Source organism: Macrobrachium rosenbergii, chromosome 13 (assembly GCF_040412425.1).
Source record: "Macrobrachium rosenbergii isolate ZJJX-2024 chromosome 13, ASM4041242v1, whole genome shotgun sequence".
Classification (NCBI taxonomy): Eukaryota; Metazoa; Arthropoda; class Malacostraca; order Decapoda; family Palaemonidae; genus Macrobrachium; species Macrobrachium rosenbergii.
This window is the reverse complement of record NC_089753.1, coordinates 13306499-13327632: the sequence shown is the minus strand read 5'-3', so window position 1 is coordinate 13327632 and position 21134 is coordinate 13306499. Positions and strand designations below refer to the sequence as shown.

General features: G+C 35.1%; 1 protein-coding gene across 2 annotated transcripts in view; it reads right to left on the bottom strand.

Moving 5' to 3' along the window:
* The window catches only part of LOC136844914 (protein C-mannosyl-transferase DPY19L3-like), a 46536-nt gene extending 26477 nt beyond the window's left edge, over nt 1-20059 (bottom strand). Inside the window, exons 1-9 of one of the 2 annotated variants that reach the window (XM_067114240.1) lie at nt 19959-20059; nt 13490-13807; nt 12943-13092; nt 12607-12696; nt 12255-12361; nt 11888-12043; nt 11607-11721; nt 7557-7691; nt 5719-5952 (exon numbers count right to left, since the gene is read on the bottom strand). In XM_067114240.1, coding sequence (XP_066970341.1) covers nt 5719-5952; nt 7557-7691; nt 11607-11721; nt 11888-12043; nt 12255-12361; nt 12607-12696; nt 12943-13092; nt 13490-13798 — 1296 coding nt within the window. In that variant the 5' untranslated portion in view covers nt 13799-13807; nt 19959-20059. Of the gene's footprint in view, nt 1-5718; nt 5953-7556; nt 7692-11606; nt 11722-11887; nt 12044-12254; nt 12362-12606; nt 12697-12942; nt 13093-13489; nt 13808-14239; nt 14264-19958 lie in introns of those variants that run through there. The other variant, XM_067114241.1, reaches the window with a different exon arrangement.
* Between the last annotated feature and the right edge of the window lie 1075 nt (nt 20060-21134).

The following is a 21134-nucleotide window of genomic DNA, read 5'->3' as shown; positions in this document are numbered from 1 at the left end:
TTATTACAATGTTTTATTATAGTAGACTGCTAAATTATGCAAACGATATGTAGTTAATTATTCAAATACTGAATTATGTAGCTTTTACTGGTGATTCATGTCAGTGTAATACTTCTCAAAGCATGGAGTAAAGTAACGCCATTTTTGTTATTCACTTTAAAAATCTTTATTACAAACCTTAAACACTTGCTCTTGTCCAAAAAATTTCATATTGGAAAACCTCACAAAAAATAATCAAAAACAGACTTGGCATTCTTTAGAAAATGTGAATTTATTATCGCCAATAAAAGTTCCAGAGCACTGATTTTTTTATGAACTGAATCTTCAATGGTCTTCCATTTGCAAGTTGTATCACGTTTTCTATGCTTACTCATACCTCCTCTGGTGCTTGACAAACCTACTTCCTCCTCCGTCATTCCTCTGATTCATAATCATCTCTGATAAACGTCATTCCTCTGATTCATAATCATCTCTGATAAAAACTGAAGTAAAAAAATGATCTGAGGTAGGATTGTCTATTACTGTGGTATAATAAATATCACCATATTCACTGCTGTCACTATCAGAACTATCTGATAGATTAGGTCTAGTTCTATGATGGGCATTTCCAAATAAAAGCCTATGTACTACTTTATCATTGAGAGAAACCTCCTTCCTCTGTAGCATTTTGATGGTTACTGAAGGTCTAGCCCCTGTCCTGAGATTACCCAGTAAGTTGGAAATCAAATGTTGCCATTTGTCCCTAGAATATAAACAGAAGCTCCTTAAAATGATGAGGGAAATGCATTACCTACTACGAGCTGCCCAACTAGAACAAAAAAATGGTGACTGAGGAGATCAGTCCCACATCATAGATGAGACATTTTGATGACTGAGGAGATCAGTCCCATGCAGCAAAAGGATTAAGGAGAAAATAATGAGACATCCCAAAAACACCTACTGATCACTGAGCTAGAGGTACTTTATAAGATAAATATGAACACAATTGTTTCCATTACTCTAAAACTCTGTTGTAAAAAAAAAAAAAAATAAGACATTCCTCCCTCAGATTGAGAAAGTCAGTCAAGGTATGGTTAATACTCCAACACTCATCATGAACTGCTGCTTGCACTATGTGGAATATAATAATAATAATAATAATAATAATAATAATAATAATAATAATAATAATAATAATAATAATAATTAAATAAATAACATTTCTCTACTTATATATTTATTATTACTTATATCTTTTTTCACCTGGCGCAGTAATTGAGATCGTGCTAAGAATGGTACACCTACTTCATAAGTGTTTCTGCCTCAATACTAAGCCAAGATAACTTACAGATTTGAGAGTTCTTTGCTTCCATGGGCCAAGTAACTTGAAAAAACTTGTGTCTTGAATGGAGGAAGGCTGAAAATTACATCATATCTGTGTCACAACACGTAACTCTAGGCTGCTTCATGAAAGTGGAAACCTAAGCAGTGGCATTCCATGAACCAGCTTTAAGGGGCGTTTGATAAAATCGTTTTTCGCTAATAACTCCCGTGTTTTTAATGAATCAGTTTCAAATTTTGTGCCTGGGTTTATTTTTGTATAGGGCAAAGGACTGTAACCATAATTTTCATCTTCCGCCCCCATTAGCTGGTAACCCCACCCCCCAAAAATTTTCAAAAATGCATCTCCTCCATAACTTCTGCAAACTAAGAGCTCAAATTTACGTGGTAGACAGATATTATATATTAGAACAAAGTAAGAGAGCGTTTTTTTTCAATTTTTTTTTTTTTTTTTAATGAATATTTTTCGTTTTTGAAAAAACTTGAACTGATTTTTGGAAAAAATGCCAAAATTTTCGAGGACAAAATGAAAAAACTCTCTCTTGTTTGTAGACAATTTATTTAGCTTTCATTTGCTTTTTGTTTCATTGAGATCGGTGCATTCGTTATGGAGGAGATGCAGTTTGAATGTCGATAACTTTAGTTTTGAGATATCGGCCTTCAAAGTTTTATAACGATATGAGGAGCGTTTGATAAAATCGTTTTTCGTTAATAACTCCCGTGTTTTTTAATGAATCAGTTTCAAATTTTGTGCCTGGGTTTATTTTTGTATAGGGCAAAGGACTGTAACCATAATTTTAAATCTTCCGCCCCCATTAGCTGGTAACCCCACCCCCCCAAAAATTTTTCAAAATGCATCTTCTCCATAACTTTTGCAAACTAAGAGCTCAAATTTACGTGGTAGACAGATATTATATATTAGAACAAAGTAAGGGAGCGTTTTTTTCAATTTTATTTTTTCTTTTTTTTTATGAATATTTTTCGTTTTTGAAAAAACTTCGACTGTTTTTTTGGAAAAAATTCCTCAAAAATTTTCGAGGGACAAAATGAAAAAAACTCTCTATTTGTTTGTAGACAATTTATTTAGCTTTCATTTGCTTTTTGTTTCATTGAGATCGGTGCATTCGTTATGGAGGAGATGCAGTTTGAATGTCGATAACTTTAGTTTTGAGATATACGATATTTTTTGCCTCTCTGTGTATTTATTTGCTTGCTGTTACACAGTTTGATGTTTTATGACATATTTGAAAAGCCAAAATATATAACAATAGACTTGCAAAGTAATATAACTTTGCTAAATGAAGCTAGATGAAGAGAGTGTCAAAACACGGCTCAGGTTGGGCAGCGACGCTTTGACAGTCAAGCTCTGAGCTGCTACTGACTGACTGTCTGACGTCACTGCCTGCCCTGCGGATTCCTGGCTTTAGCTGATGCGCACTAGGTCCACAGGGTTGCCATATAACACATTTAGATATTATTATTTCATAGCTAAAAGGAAATTACTACCGATATACTGACATTATCATTACATTATACGAAAAATGTAATTTTTTCTATGATAGGGTTACTGTTTTTGTTTATAACTCCTAAACTATGGCGAATAAAACTTTCTGAGAAGATAGTCAGGATATGTATGATGCCATATATAAAATATCTCAGAAAATTTTGATTTTTCGATTTTTTCGTCAAACGCTCCCCTTAAGGGATACACTTTTGAGATCACCTCACAATGTGCCTTAGTAGAATCAGATAGCTCTAACATTTTCTCATTTTAACAGGAGCGAAGTAGAAGCATACGAAAGAGTGCCGGTCAAGATTTATCTTCGGTAAATATTAAAGGGTACAATGGAGGGATACAAACTGTGGGAATAGCTTAAAAAAAAACACAAGAGAAATCATCTGAATTGGGGTTGAAAACTGTCAAGGGTAAAGTAAGAACTGAGACAGCAGAAAACAGTAAATCCCGGACATCAAGGAATGCAAAAGGGAAGTGCCACGTGGCTTACAGGGAGCGGGTGATTCACAACACAAGTGGGAGGGAGATGGCTGGATGGCATCAGAATAAGGAGTAGGAGATAGAGGGGAATAACATCCGAAGAAGAAAAAATAGATACAGTAGACTTATGACCAGACCTAACTGACTGTCTACGCAAACTAATGGCCTGTCGCTTCTTCTGATACCTCACAAAATTATTCATTCCCATCAGACACCCCTTACGTTCTCACACCAAGAAGAAGAAAAAACACAAACTTGCCTCTATCGGTAACATGTGTCTATCATTCAGTTTATGTAAAACTTGTTTGTACAGACCTTCATGCTTCTGCCTAAGAAAAAAAAAAAAAGCACAACACTGGAAAGGAGCAAAATAGCCAGGAATAGTAAAAATTAATACAGTCTATTCGCAATGTATGCACTGGGACGTGGCATGAAGAATTCTGACAAGAGCACGAACATTCCAATGCCACCTCTGATAGGAAACAGGTGATTAAAGACAGTCCATCCCGGTCAGTTAAGCGCTATTCTTTTTTTTATTTTGAATGCTGATCACACCTAACAGCAAGGAGATGTAGGCTGAATTTAAAAGCAGGTTTGATTCACCCAAAATAATGAATGAATGAATTGTGCAGAATGCAGTCACAAATGATATACAGGCAGTCCCCGGTTATCGGCAGGGGTTCCATTCTGACGGCATGACGATAAGTGAAAATTGCTGATTACCGAAAATCAACAATTTTTGGCGCTGATAACCAGGTATCAGTGCCTCTGTTAGGTATATACAGGTGCCAATACCCGATTATTGGCGCCAATAAGCGGAAATTGGCACATAACAGTACTGAAAATTGCCGATTTTTGTTGCTAGACAAGCCCTGTAAACCTGATTGCTGATAACCAAGCCTGCCAATAACCGGGGACTGCCTGTACTTCCGAAAAAATTAAATAGTAACTAATACATGGCTATTTCAGCACTGAGAAAGCATCCTGGCTTTCAAAGCTGCAATATGCTTCTGTTGTCATACCTAACTAGACAGATACTTTTTTAATTAATAATTTTCTGGTAAACCATTAAATAAAAATCTTAAAATTAATTTTGGTGACACAATGATCTTGCAAATCTCTATTGATGCCTCTAAATGCAAAGGATAAATGAACCTGACTTCAGAACATCAATTTCTAGAAAAAAGGGAGCTTTACTTCAGATATTAATTTCTGGAAAAATAAGTGCCTCAAATTTATCAACAAAGTTTCTATCAAACTTGCTGCCGTATTATGAACAGACACACGAATAAAATGCATGCAGTACCAAAAGTAAGTATCAGCAATCAGCCATAACAAGGAGAAAGAATGCGACCATGGAAAATTTTTTTCACTAATAACTTCATAGCTTAACTTTAAAGGCTTGTGTTGTGGTAGACAGGAAATTAAAATAACTACCTTTATTCCCATGCCAGCGCAACTGACAAGTAGCACACAGCAAACAGCTATGGTAGACAGGAAATTAAAATAACTACCTCTATTCCCATGCCAGCACAACTGACAGGTAGCACACAGCAAACAGCTACTGAATTTATTGTTTCACTAAGTTTTTAAAACACTCTGGTTGCTATTGGGCTTGGACAGATTCAAAACTTCCATTTGAGTATAACTGCATTTAGCTGACTTTTAAGAATGAGCAGTTAAATAACTTACATTGTGTACATTAAATGCAGCACACATTTTGTAATGTGTACCTATTTCAATCACCCAATGAAAATTAAAAAGTAAAATACTTTCGAGTGGACAAAATATAATTAGTATTGAAAGGTCTAATGCTTCGACAGAAAAAATAACATTAAACTGAAGTTTAATAGCCATGCTAAGCAACATCACCCTTTACTCTCACTGCAAGTTCTCCAGGGCCTTAAAGGCTACTTATAGGTACAGATACATTGAATGTAACGTTTAAAGACAGCACACGTTTTAATTAGTTAAGCCTTGCTAAGAACAGAAAGTGACTTTCAGCAAATACTTTGATAAATATCATGGAACCTAAACTAAATTTACTTCTGGATAACATAAAATATGACCAAAGTAATACACATACAAATGAAAAAGCACAGATTATGTAAACTAAAAGAAGACTTAATAATTTTATTAAAGAAAACAAGTGAAATTTTCAAGTATCATATGCCCCATGAAGTTACAGTAAGCAACACACTTATGTCAAAAAATTGTCTTTCACCACACACTTTTCTCTAATATAAGGTAATAATTTGTCTACAGTTTTATTTAGATATTATGTACTTTGATACTGAAAACCTTATGGACTATCCAAAATTTATTTTTGAACTTCTATCAGTTTTTTATATCTAGAGTATTACCATTCTAAACAATGATATCCCATGTACCTTCTTCCATACCTTTATCAATCCATTAATCACCACAGTAGCTATCAGCATCAATCCTAACTCAGCTGCCACTATAAAAATCCGTACAAAGCCTCCAAGTCTCTTATTGGGAGTTGATGTACAGCTCAACATTATTGCTGGCACGATCATGGAGAGTGCTGGAGATGAGACTAACATTGGAGGATATGACTGCAAAAGGCAGGATGTCAAAAGTGATCCTCCAATAACACAGACCAAAAGAACAACCTACAGAGCAAAGAAGAAATATCTTAGGTTATCAATCTAATTTTTAGCCATTCAAATCATACTTAAACACTTAACAAGTAAATAAGCAATGTAATAATCACTAAAACTACGATATTACAACTTGTATGTTGTGTCTAAAAGACATGAATCTGATGATCAAATTTTCCAGACAGTATATACAACTCTTCTACAAACACCAGGTTTGACTTATTTAAATTTTGAGATAGGCAAGGCTTCAGAAAATACAAAAAAGAAAAAAAAAAGGAAAGCATTCATAAAACTCACCTAAAACATAATTTTACATAAAAAATGCAAATGATGCAAGCCACTATTATGGCAATGCAGAACAAAACTCCCCTGCTCATTTCCAGGGTGTTCATAACAAAGAGCTTATGCACTTTTTTAAATTGGACAATGGCTAGAAGCAACTTAAAGAGACAGATATGATTGTTCTGCTAGTGGAAGATTTTTATAAAAAAATCTACTGTGCTCTTGCTTGTTTTCCATTACAGTTCTTTATTTCTTATTTGTCACTGATCTGAAAGCGCATATCAGATATATATTATGACCAATTGAATTCTATGTCCCTCCATACAATTTCAAGTTAAATGGGAATCAGATAACAAACTGTCATTTTTGGACATACATCTTGTAGGGCATTATGGTCAAATACTTTTTTAGGTCTTCAGGAAACCTACTACTTTTTTATCACATAGAAAGTATAAACTTGTCAGTTGTAATGTCCTCTTTTTATGTGCATACTAAATATGTAACCCAAGTTTTTAGATAAAGGGGTAATTTCATTTCTTCATGTTTTAATATATTAGGGTACCTTAATTGGTTTATTGACAGGGTACATCTCAGAGCACAGAAATATTTTTATTCCTTACCTGTTAAAAATTAAATTTCTACAAAACCTGACATTACTTTGCCATATTGCAAAAGTAACACTGGACTGGTTTCTACTTCAAGGAAGGCAAATGTTCATGCTGTTTACAGCTACCCATGAACAACAGGGAGAGGTCTGAACAATTGCAGTGATGCTCATGATGATAGCTTTGGAAAGCTTTTATAACACTGTGAACATGGTTGAACGTATCATTAAGGGGTTCTGAAGGCTTTTTTTTTTAAATTATGCAAATTTGCAATTTCCAAGAGGGGTTCAGGAACCTAACCTTATGTATCTAGAAGAGTTACTGCACTGAAAAATTTCAACCTTTGCTATAAACTAAACTGCATGACGTGCACAAAACTGAGAATGCTACCTGCATCATGTAAACCACTTAACCCATACTTCCTACCTCAATGCAATAAGTTCCAAACAATCAGAAGATTGACATACAAGAATTCAGCAAATTTTATCTTTCCAGAAATGATAATGGAAAAATTTCAACTGTAATTATAAGGCTTCATTACGGTTCTTTCTACTGTAATAAGAACTAACAACTCCTGCAGAACAATTGTAATTATGAATGAATAACCAAAAAGAACTATAATTTTCAAAACCACCATTACTATAAAATAATATTAATTCAATAAACATTACAGTAACAAGACTACTACAAAACCATTCATAAGATGACCAATCTTCACAAAAGCCTTACCTTCTTTTCACATATAAAGCGGAGTCTCCCTAAGCCCAAGATAATAAAAAGTTGACACAGTAAGACAAATGGTCCAAACTGCCAGCTGAGCAAAAATGCAACTGTTAAAAAAAATATCCCAAACACCTTCACTACCTGAAAAAGAAGCAAGAAATGGAAAACCAATTCCATCTAAGTTCATCAGTTTATGCATAAACAACTAAAAGAACTGATGAACTGGTTTCACTTTTCCTTTTGAAATTGAAGCCTTGGGCCAGCTCTATGAGAGTCATGAGATGTATCTCAGCAGTCTGATTAAGTAATTTAAGATTATAATAATAATAATACTGTAATAATGATGATGATGACAGGCATGTGCAACACACTAATGGCATTAATGTATGTACAGTACACAGTATATACATTAAAATTACTAACAAAATGTTCATCACAATTCAACAATATTCTAAATGTTAAAAGACATCACCAAAATAAAATATTTTGTTTATATTGGTTTTATTAAAAAAAAATTAACTGAACTGAAGGTCGACCACTTTATATACTGTGCAATACAATGTAGAATTATGTCGTTACAAAAAATTAAATCGCACACGAAAAAGAGTATGAATACCATTTCATTAAAGCAAAACTATAGAACAAAAGATGCAAGGACAAGAGCAACAGAACAAAATAAACTATTCTATAAATTGAAATTTATGAAAGCATATGCAGTAAAGAGTTACAAAGGCAGCAACAATCACAACACTACAAATAAAGTAAAGGGATGCAGCTGTCAAAATTGTCATGAATATACACAGACTTGGACTTGGGTTTGATTATAGTTCAGGACTTTATGAACACTCAATTTTACATATACTAACAGTCTAATGTTGGATCCCTGTCTAGATATAGTCTATTTCTTTTGCCTACAGTGAACAGTCTGGTATATTCTATTTTTAATCACCCATCTAATAATACTGATAAAAAAAGCACCTTTCAGTATCATATTTGCATTGAAAGAAACTCCCACTGTGGTAAACACAAGTTCTAGATGGTCACTATGATATCAAATCATTGCTCTCTTGTCTTGGACACTGCCAGAGCCTCTGTACCATGGTATTGCACTGCTCAAGATTAGCATTTCCTTGCTTGAGGGTCTAATCAAGCATACTTGTCCCCCAGTTTTCTGTTCTTGCTTTTTTCAAATGGTGTACTGACCAGGCTTAACAGGAGGGACAATGATGCCTAATGGATTATCAAGAAGTTGACATATCCTTATCCTTTTTTTTACCTTCATCTTTGATCTTCATTTTCTAAACCACTGTCCTTACTGCAGTCGAAGTGGGGAAGAGTGCCTTAACCTGCATGGTGTGTCAGCTCTATCATGTTGACCAGTTTTTTCTGACATTTTGGTATCTCTTAAATGGATTCTGGTTAGCATTTTCACACATATAGTCATATTCTTACCCAAATTTTCATAATTTTCAAGTGAGTTCTATACCTTACCAGTGATTGATGGATGTACTGCAATGTCCATGGACTACGGGTGATACCAATGACCTTGTAGTTGCCTCAAGACAGTATGATATTCTACTAAATACAGACAATGTGGTTTCTCAAATTAGGTAATCATCTGAGCTCCTCACTCCAAGCCTCAAGAAACTCCTACATTTTAAGTGTGAAGCCATTTTTTGGGCAAGGAGGATGGCAACATATATTATGAGTGAGTACCCTGCCTCTCATAGGAAATGTAATAAATTTGAGTGCCAAGAGCTCAAAATTATACAGGCATAACAAATCTAATTTGTATTCAATCTGTCACAATCCATACTAAGATCAAATAATTTCCGACGGCTCCTCATTATCTTGGTAAAGATGCAAAAAATGACAGAAAGCTTCTTTTGTGTTTATTGCTCATTTCAGTGCTTAACTTAGGACGTGGATGAATTTAAGTTTCTCATACTGATTGCCATCACCTAATAACTTTTTAATTTACTACTGAAGCCATACAAAAGTCCGGTAACTGCTTAGATCCACTATTCACAGATTTCCAAGTCTAGTTAGGACTTCTGACCATGCTTTTGTTTCTTTAACAGCTAAGACTGTGAAGGCTATCCCTGATGTATCTTATTCTGACGAGATACATGTTAAATCTCACAAAGACAAATGGAATTTTGAGTGATCTTTCACTTCTGAACTTGTCAAAATTGCATAAGGAAGTCAAGCCTATCATTCTTTTAAATGAAAAATAAAAGCTTTTGTTAAAGTAATTGACACATGTGAATTCTTTTTGTTGTTGAATTACCATATTAAAGGCATAGCCAGGTTCAGTGGTGACTGTAGATGTATTTATTGGGAAAAACAAGAGGCTTGCAATCTTTGGAAAAAGGAAAAGATGTGATCTGACGATAATTCGACTTGATTTCAATATTTTTTTATTTATAATAAAATACTGAAAACAAGCCAAATTATCAGTCTGTTATCACAAACTTATGAAAATTTGCCTACAATACGTTGACAGTTAGCCTGTTAGCCATTTACTATGAACGGATGTAAACAAAATCATAGCGCCACCCCGGTGGTCTGTGGTAACATGCAAATGGTGTTTATTTATGGCAAATTTCACTTAGTTTCCTTTAAAGGTGAGTGTAAATTTACATATGATTTCACACTTTATTACAGTAACACAATTTACTGTAATAATCCTGCTTGTTTTTCAGTGTTTTATTATTAGCAACAATTTTTGTAACTACCCAGTATGCTTGCCGTAGGCTAGGATTAGTCTAGCCTGAGGAGCTTGGTCTCCCATCCGTGATACAGCCGCATTGGACGCAGGGCAGTTTTTTGATACATTTAAAAATAAAAAAGTATGCTGGCAAATAAGGTAACACAATGTTTCTATAAGTAAATTATTTCTTGTATAACTCAGGAACACAAATGGAGGGGTACTTCTAAATCTGCACCTTTTTGTGCAGACTCCATAGTGCCTTCTTTGTTCAAACCAAATGGTTCTGTCCCTTACTATCTAAAGGAAAAGGCATCCCTTCTGGCTGATGTGTCTGGTAATAAGCACAGGAATGATTAATTCAATTTGCCTTATTTCTGTTTTACTGAAGCTCAATTGCCTAGTTCAGCTTTTTTTGGTCTTGTGACTTTTACTTGAAATTGATGTTTATGGAGGTGTAAAAAAAATGGTATATAGTTCCCATGATTTTTATTCTTCATAAGGTTTGACAATCAAAGTTAATCCATTACTTAAATGTGGGAGTGGCAGCTCTAGCCCTGCTGATTACCACCCAATTTCTATAACTTTCATATTATATCCCATAAAAGTTTAGGATTTCTAAGGAAGTTACACATTATGTTACCGAATTTCCTTATACTTAACTCAAAATAGACTATAATTTTGGGTTTATTAAAATATAGAATGGGCTGTGATAACTACTAAATAGACCAATTTTTGTCTTTTTTTAATCAAGATCATAACCCAACTTGGCTCTACCTCCTCTAAATTTCCATCAACCTGAAGACCATGGCTTACACACACTTTGGATTGTTTGCTATATAAAAATGATTACACAAAATGTAAATTTTATGTACAGTAATCATAAAAATCCCCATATCATTTAGTAAAAAAAAATCTAACAACAAAATTAAACAGTTAAACTTATTAAAATTAGAGTTATCTGTGAAAAGAAGCATCACCTGAAAGCTGGATCGTTACTGGTTGAATAGCATTTGTCTGACTGATGTCTATAATAAACTGACCCCCTCTACACGGTGACTGCATACTAAGCTGGTAAACTCCTGTTACAAAACCTAACTGATGCTCAAATGTTTAAGGACATGTGAGACGATGGTTTGACTTTGTACTAATATTTCTAAGATAATGAAAACTGTTTCAAATACTATAAAGAACAGAAACATTTACAATCTGAGTATGAATGAACCTGAAAACAGGACCAGGGCTTAAAAACTTAACTAGCAACTATCCCAACTGAGCTTCTGTTCACAAAAAAATATGGATGTATATCAAAATGATCAAAACTGACATCCATAAAGACCACTTACCTGCCAATTGTGTGACTTCAACAAAGTGCAGAGCAACAGTAACTGAATAAAAAGAAGGGGAACAGCAAAACTCTCTCTCAAGGGAACCGTGTAGTTGACGCGTGTAGTATCAACCCTAAAAGAAAATATATACTGTACTTAATAAGGAGTCTATGTACAGTTTTTATTCCTCTTTCATCCTTTCCCTGCATGTAAAATCTTGACCAACCCCACTCAGACATATAGTACATAAATATGCCCTTCATATTAACAATCTCATAAGCAATATGGGTAACACATACCTATGGACAAAATACAGAAGGGCTGTAATGACTCCTCCAAGGCAGGAGCTGCTCAGATACCAAGAAGTCATGAACAGTGCTGCCAGATATAAGCCATGAAGTCTAAACACATTTGCAACATAGAATAATATTGGAGAATCTTGGGGTTTGAGTAACCTGTAACATATTTTTAGGTATGAATAATTATACAATCTCCAATACTATCAAAACACTATAAACTTAAGCAGGGTGTTGCAGCTATAGAAAATTACATAACATGTAAGTTAATAACGCTACTACTAATATGTATGGTGAAATCATGACAAAAACAATCAATTTTACCAGTATCAAAATCAATTTTCTTGTAGCAATACTGTACTGTACTTACTGATAAACAGCACTGAGGGTAATTTCAGGAAGCACATTGAATCGATGAATTATATTTATAGTACGGCCATATTCTGTTTTATTATCTCTTACCAGCTCTCTAATGCCCTACAAAGAAAAAATTGAACATTATATATAATCAAATAAGCATAAAGTAGTAGGGGCTCATAATCCACATGCTGTACAGGTATTTGCATGCATACAAACACAGTTCTGAAGCATTTACCTTTACAATGCAAATAATATGGAACAAAATTTATTGTACATATAATCAATTAATAAATAGAGCTGATTTACAATAAAATAATCTGAAAGAGTTATAAACAGGTCTATACAGTGTCCACTTGTCTTACTTCTTGCCAAGTTGGAGCTTGAAGAATCTGCTTGTAATAGGAGTAATACAGGCCTTGCTCAGTACGAAATGAAATTTCTCGTTCCACTTCCTGGAAGAAATCCCTGGGATCAGACATAACTTGGATCCCCTCCTTGGCATATATAGTGGAATACATTAAAAGCATTAAAAAAACTTGGTTGAATACTGCACTTACAATATTTCCAGCACATCTACGTAAAGCTTAAAACTTGTGAGATATGTTAAATCGTATTAGATTTGTGGCTCTACACTACATATAGACTGCAAGCAGAAAGTACAGTGGAAAAAATTAAGGCAGTACAACTAATGTAATCACCTTAATATTTGAAAACCATAGTTGATTTTCATGAAGTGTTTGCAAATATTGGGGGTACTTGTTGATTATTACAATAATGGCAACGACACCAACTGTGCCACTCAGAATTCTCCAAAGCAAAATATACATTGCAGTTAGCTCTTCCTCAATCTGTAAAAGTAAACAAAAGAATTCCAAAGATTCTGGTTTATTAAATCCTTAAATCTCCATTTTCATTGGTTGCATTATTTTTTCTTCAATCTTTTAATATAAAGTAGTAATGAATTTCAAAACTTCACTATAAACATCCTAGCCATCAGAGTCATAAATTGAAGTCCACAGTGACTACGGATATATAGCTAACAAACAGAAATTTGGATTTAAAAAGTATATATAAAATCAATACAGTATTAAGGCATGTTACAAAACCAAATACAGCAACAGGTTGAAAGTTAAAGAAAATCTTGAGAATAAAAACAAAGTGTAGATGCATCAGATTTACTGCAGTATAAAAGAACAAATAAAATTAAGATATTAAAAACTACAATTCCAAGCATAAATCACAAACCTCCTCGTCATACTCTTCGCATGTTGTAAATATGCTTTCTAAATAATCATTGACATAATCTATTATGCCCTTTTTCTTCCCTTCTTCCTCATCTCCTTCCTTCCTTTCTTCTTCATTCACTTCTCTTGACTCTTTTTCTGTGTCATTGTCCTCCTCTTGTCCTGAATCTTTGGTCTCTTCCACACAGTCACCTCCATCAGTTTCTTCATCGTGATCACCAACAAAATCTCCCAACAAATCTGATTTATTAGTTGTCCATGCCAACTCTCTATCAGCATCTGGACATGGATACATGGCTTCTGAATCCATGTTTTATGCCTAAAATCAAAATATTACAAATCTTGGTCAGAAATATTCATATACTGTATAAATCTGAAATATATCCTACAATACATATTTAGGAAACTACAATTAAAATTTTATTGTGTGTAAGAGGCTAACACCTATGGTAAACATAAAACTTATGAAGTAGTTATTGAATTCTTTTTAGCCATTAAGATAGGACTGGAAAGTTTTCTTTTTATTTTTTTTGAGCTATAATACCCATCCAACAGAAATCAGAAACTAAGAAACAGTTGGCATTCATCTGCGAAATCCTTAAAAATTACTTTAAAGAACTTTAATGACACTACTGAATAACAGAACACAAAGTTCAGGTCACCCTTGGAAGTGAATGAGTTTCCTAAAAACTAGAGTACAGATTATTGCAGTTTAGTTATATGTGACCATACAGAGAACAAAAAGTTTTACCATGGTCAATGAAGGGGGCTGCCCATTCTCCTGCAAATATGAATAGACTTAAAAATATTTACAGTACTCTAAATATTCTTCTCAGTACTGTAAATATGAAGATTAGAAAAAGAAAAGTAAAATACCTTTACACAAACTACAAATCCATTTTAGGTTATACCCTCCCCAGTCAACATAAGCACAGCAATGAGAACCATAAACTTTGGTCATGCACAACTAAAATACCAAATTCTACATAAAATTTGTATCTTTCCTTGATACTGTATACATACCACAACCTTTTATACAGAAGTATTCCCAGACCATGCAACTTGCCAATACAATTTGTTGAGGCTAAGGCTAGTAGGAAGGCAGTCTTGAGTGTGATATCTCAATCTGAGGCCTCTGCCCTAAGAGCTCACATGGCAGTTGAGTTAGGGCTGCGGAGGATGGCTTATAGTAGAGCAACAGCCTGAAAAGTGCTCATCTCGACAAAGGAAGACCAGAAAGTCCGCACTCCACTGAACAAAAGCTCCAACTGTAAAGAGACTTCTATGACACCAATCACAGATGGCCCACTTTCCCTGGAACATGTTGGATATCTCTTGTGTAGTTCTGAGAGAAAAGCCTCTCTCTTGTAGGAGCTGCTAGATAACTGAGTGGGCCATGGGGGAGTACCTCTGGGTGCCTCAACCAGACAGCCAGTAGATCAGGAAACTACCAGGCATTAGACCAAAGAGAAGCTAAGCAGAGTTGTTCTGAACTCTGGGGTGATCAAAAATTGCATAGTCACACTGGAAGGATTAGGCTAAATGGAGGAAAGATGTAAACATTTAGAATATCCAAGATGTGTTGGAAAGTATCTTCCAGGGCTACCTAAGGATTTGACAAGCAGGAAAAATTACCAGGAGCTCCCTGTTTACCTTTGTGGTGAACAGGTCGATCACTAGTGTTCTCCAAAGCTCAAAAGTCTTTACACCACATGGGGGTGTAAGAACCATTCTTTCCCTAATGTCTGCCCCACTCAATTGGTGTGCCAAAACATTCCATCCACCTGGAAGCTTTAGTACTTGGTTGACAGCTCAATGGCTTGGCAAACTGCCCAGTCATTCAACTGCCTTACCATATGACAGAAAGGACTGTCCTCCTCCTTCCCCTTCTTGTTGAGGTAAGCCCATATGGTTATGTTGGCACTCATCAACACTAGGGAGTGACCCATCATGCAATCCTAGGGTGCTTGCAGGCCTAGCACGTCCGCTAGCATTTCTAGAATGTTGATGTGCACATGAGGTTCATCCTCAACCCACGCACCTGTAGCATACAGGCCACTCAGGTGTGCACCCCACCTCCCTTTGATGCATTCAAAAATAGCAGTATCTATGAAAGTGGAGGGATTCCTGTTGTCCAGCCACCTTTACCTCTCCCCTCAAGAGCATGAACAGGAAGGGAGGGTCACTAAGGGCCAAATAATGTCTCTTTAGTTGCCACTAAGGGGAAAAGAAGAATGGCTGAAACGTGCTTTTCAAGGGATGGCAGGTGGCTGAGGATTACCTGCCAAAGCCAAGCTGGTTGTTCCTGTTACAACAGAGCTTTCAGAGATCCTGACAAGTAAGTCAGGAATGGTACCAGAGAATAAGAGGATGGAAAGGGCAGGGGGAGTTGGGGAGGGGGGGGGGGGGCTTGAAAGGTATTCTGTGGCCATCCCAAAGGACACAGACTAATCAGGGCTCCAGCTCCTGTCTCTAACACACTGCCCAGGCATCCACTTACTTATGGTAGCTGGAACACTAGCATTAGAATACCCTTCCTTCTTTCTTCATTCGTAGTCAGGTTGAGCGAGGGGTACAAAAGGGCTGGGTAGCCTCTTTGCCCTTCTACAGGAAGAAGTCAGGGTCCCTTGCCTAAGTTTCACTGACACTGGACACAGAAGGCATTACCACCCCGAAAGATTTCTAGAGGTTGCTTTTGCCACCAATAAGGAGTTGAAGGAAAACACATGGATTAGCAAATCCCAGCTGTCAGCTGTAATCCCTCCAACTAACACTGGTAAACACTTTATTGACTTCTTCCTCTTTTTCCAAAACTTTTCCACTGTGAAGGGGATCAACTCAAACATTCCATGCAGGAAAAATTTAAACAACAGGCCCTACCAACACAGAAGGAACAATATTAGCAGGAATCCACTGACACAGAAGACATGTAGTAACCAAACACTCCCACATGTCCTTTGCACTTTCACTGTTCACTTTTAGAACACATCCACAAGGTTAACAAAAGAAAATCACCATAAAGAGATAAAAGAGGGGAAAATGTTCAACTCAGCAGTCACCAGGAGCACAGAAATACATGCTTACTCAATGGCAGCCCAAAGAAAAAGAGCTTGACAACAGTGTCCCCAACTGCCCACCTACCCTCAGTTGATATCTTGTTACCACGTTTCAATGATCAATTCTAGCCTGTTGCTGTAGAATGTGCCTACTTCAAGGGCGATGGATAAAACTATCATAATGTCAAGCTTCACAACCCAGTCGAGAACTGCCGCCATACAGAAAAGGAGACATCTTGACTCAACTTCAGACAAAAAAATGACAAGCTACCAACAGGTGAGTGGTTGGTACTCGGTACTCTAACGCTCATCTGCCTACCACCAATTAACCACCTTGACACCATGTTTAACTATTTCCAGTTCACACCAGGAATGCCCCTATATCACAACAGTGCATACATTTGTCAATTCAGGTTAACTTTGACTTTCGGCTTGTACATTATTTTGGAAACAGTGATATTCTGGACAGAAATTAAATAAAATGTCATAATTTCTAGGTTTAAAAACAAAATAAGCCCCAGAGAGCAAAGAAAATTATCTAACCAAACTTTCAGATTTATATCTAAACTTTGTGCACCACCAACCACAATGTATGACTCTAAGGTAAGACTTTACCCCTATACATCAAACTAGCCTACCAAGGTATCAGGAACTTTGCTAGGCTTGGCTAGCACCTACAAGGAAAACAATTAATTTCCTTGTCAAGCCAGTAAATGGAAAACACAAGCACTTCTCAGCGATATGGAATTCAATATTGGAGGTAAAGGAAATATTTAATGGTTAATGTTAGGTTTGACGATGTTTATTAATTCAATTTATAACTTAACCCAATTTGAACAAGAGTAGTTCTTTTCCTCTAGCGAAACTACTCTGCATGAACACTGGCTTTCAGCAGTTTTGCTTTAGCCACAGGCCCTAATGATGAAGCCAATGAGAAGACAGACAGCTAATATGAATTTCAAATATTCAGCCAGATTACTCAAAACTATGTCTCCAATGACAATGCTCTTCAGGCCTCAGGTTTACTGACAAAGAAGCACCATATTCCTATTACTAAATAGCCTAGTGAATTACCACAAAAACTGTTAAATTTCTTCTGCAATTGAGAACAGTGTGTTTTCCTTGAAAGGTATGTTAAATTTTAAAGTGTTTGATAAGAAAGTGTAATGGCATTTTCTATAAATGTGAAAATAACACCTTCCCTTAAAAGGTCCTTCTAGGCTAAAGGTGCTGATTAAAACTGAAATACTGAGGAACAGTGACAAATATATAGATGTGCAATCTGAGTTCAGTACATCATTAATTGAATGCTGGACAGTATTCAATGGCCGTTGCGGTGACTAACTTGTTTGTTGGGACGCCATACTTGATTTAAAATTATCTTTAACACGTATTCTACCAAGACTTCACACGGTTATTTTTAGTTCATATGCAGTACCCTACAGCTTCTTTTGTTAATAAGCTTCAATCTTTTCAAAAGTATTCTTAAGTTTTATTTTTTTGTTGTTTCAACAACTAAACATCAAGTGGAAATTGGCAAACTGTGCAGTGAATGTCCATCCTTGGTGAAATTTCTCCCTAGGTGACGTGGATATTTGGTTGTACAAGTGAATTAGGAAATTACAAAGGATGTCTTCGTAAAATACATCCCATAAAACATATGACTATAATGGAACCTGAACTTCCCTCTCCTGAAATAAAAATTAAAGACTAAGTTTAATGTAAATCAGGCAATCAGGCCCCTGCCAAACTATCCAAGCCAGGTATTATTATTATTAAAATAGTTTAACCAGACCGTAAAGGAAAACAATAAATATTTCTACCCTAAACAGGATAATGAAAAATATACAAATAGCAAGATTAACATTAGGAAAACAGCTTAACCAAGCCTAACCTAAGTGACATGACTTAGCAAGAAAATATATAGCAATTCTACGGTAGGGCTCCATATGGAGATATTCTAGTTTATCAATGAGAGTTTTTGACCGAACAATATAGAAAAGGGTGTATATAAAGCAGTACAGGAGAGAAAATTTGAAAAGTGTAATAATTACAAAGAAAACTGACAATAAAGTAGGCATCTTGTATGGATGCTCTTGAAATTTTTCCAAGTTCTTTGGTCATGTTAACACTGTCACAGCAACTGGAGCTCTGATCAGAGTTTGTTTGTGCGAGTGCATTGTGGGTAGGCATGGATTAAGTATCAGGAACGTCTTCTCTTGGAACTGCCGTTCTGCGATAAAATGCTGAAAAGTGATTGGTTGCTTTGTTAAGTTTCTGAAATCAAGTAGGATTTTGGAAATTAGGTGTTCTTGAAAAATCCGACTTCAGTTTGCAGTATGGTGCCTTTCGTTCAGCTGTGTTCTTCTAGCTCCTGGATTATTTTCGAAGTATTGCTAAATTCCTAGCCAAATTTCATCCTCCTCCTCACAGAGATGCTTGTTTTCCTTCAGGAACGTGTTTTACCTAATTCTTTGCAGTCTCCAAAGTGTGACTTTTCCTTAAACTATGGGAATGGAGATATCATTTGTTAATAAAATTTTTGGCCCGAACAATAAAGAAAAAGGTGTATATAATGCAATACTGATGAGATAGTTTGGGATATTTGCAAGATAATGTGAGAAATTTACCATATTTTGTTTGATTTTACATTCATCCCCGTGGGGCTGGTACTAAACATGGCGCCCAGCAGAGCTTTCAGTAATGTAAAACTGTAAAAAAAGACTGTAAATTTCACACATTATCTCTGTAAATTTCTCATTATCTCACCAGCACTTCGTTATGGGCACCGTTTTCTATATTGTTCAATCAAAAATGTCCTTAATAAACAATGGCTCCATGCAGAGCTTTTCAATAAAATTACCAAATATATATGTCCTTCTTATTTTGGGCCTAACCTATTGTCAAGCTTTCAAAATCTCGTAAACACCATACCGTTATATACTGTCTAGCCAAGGCTACACAACAACATGCTACTGTACATGTTTCAGCTGTCATGAATAAGAAAACATATCAGAAGTGATTACAGTTTGCCACAGCATTGCTTACTTTAATAAAAAAAAAACCTAAAACATTTTGCTTAACCAGATTCGTGTTGTACGCTAAGCTACCCTAAGCATATCGCTTAGCCTAGCACATGCAGTCTACATAGTGACAACATAACGTTAGCCTACCTAGAGATACAAAACTTGGATAAGAATAAGGTATATGTCTACCTAACTCTCCCAATTAAAATACAAAGCACGGATTTCCACTTAACTAAGCAACACCATAACATTTGTGTTGCTAAGCTACGTCGTCCACAGTAGACTGCGTTATGAGAGAATCAATAGGCTGATATAAATAAAGAGTATATCCTAGGCTGGCAGTTATCATGTGTAAAAACGACAAAGCATGACGTGTACCACTTCTTACCATTAAATTTTAACTTATATTCTGCATTACAAATGACTGTGTGAGTAAAGGTCCAGAGGTCTTGTTTTCCGTTTTGAAGTTGTCTTCTCGAGCGGCTCTACATAGGAGAATTTACGTATCTCCACCTGACGTCGTTCTATGCATTTTATTATGACCATTAATTAATTTAAAGTTGATTCAAAATTAAATAAATCATCATAAAATACATTTAATAATTAACAAAACTCATAATACCAACAAAAATAACAATGCCAGCTATTATTATGCTATATATTGAAGAAAAACCAACTTAATATTGCCTTTAAAAAAATTTAATCATACAAAACGCTCTCAGAGTTACCAGCAAAGATTTCCTGTTTACGTCAGCGGTTCTTCCGAACAGAACACTCCAACTTCCGTGTTCAAGAGGATCTCGAGATGAGAAAAGCAGATACAGCAGAGTGTGGATGCTCATAAAGGAATATAATCAATAAACCATTGGGAATGCTGCCAGCAACCTGATATTTGTTGCCCACACACACACACACACACATATATATATATATATATATATATATATATATATATATATATATATATATATATATATATATATATATATATATATATATATATATATATATATATATATATACATACATATATATAGTGTATATATATGTATATACAGTATGTATATATATATATATATATATATATATATATATATATATATATATGTGTGTGTGTGTGTGTGTGTATATATACTATATATATATATATATATATATATATATATATATATATATATATATATAAATATATATATATATATATATATATATATATATATATATATATATATATATATATATATATATATATATAGCCTATATAAATACAGTATATATATGTATATATATATATATATATATATATATATATATATATATATATATATATATAACGGTATGGTATTTACGAGATTTTGAAAGCTTGACTAACCTGGCGCTGCCCAGGAAAAATCTGAATGACAACTGATAAACTCTCTCTCTCTCTCTCTCTTTCCCTCTTTCTCCTCCCTAGCACCTACTCTACTCTCTCTCTCTCACTTCCCTCTCTCCTCCCTAACACATCTCTCCTCTCTCTAACACAATTCTCTCTCTCTCTCTCTAATACCCCTTCTATTCTCTCTCT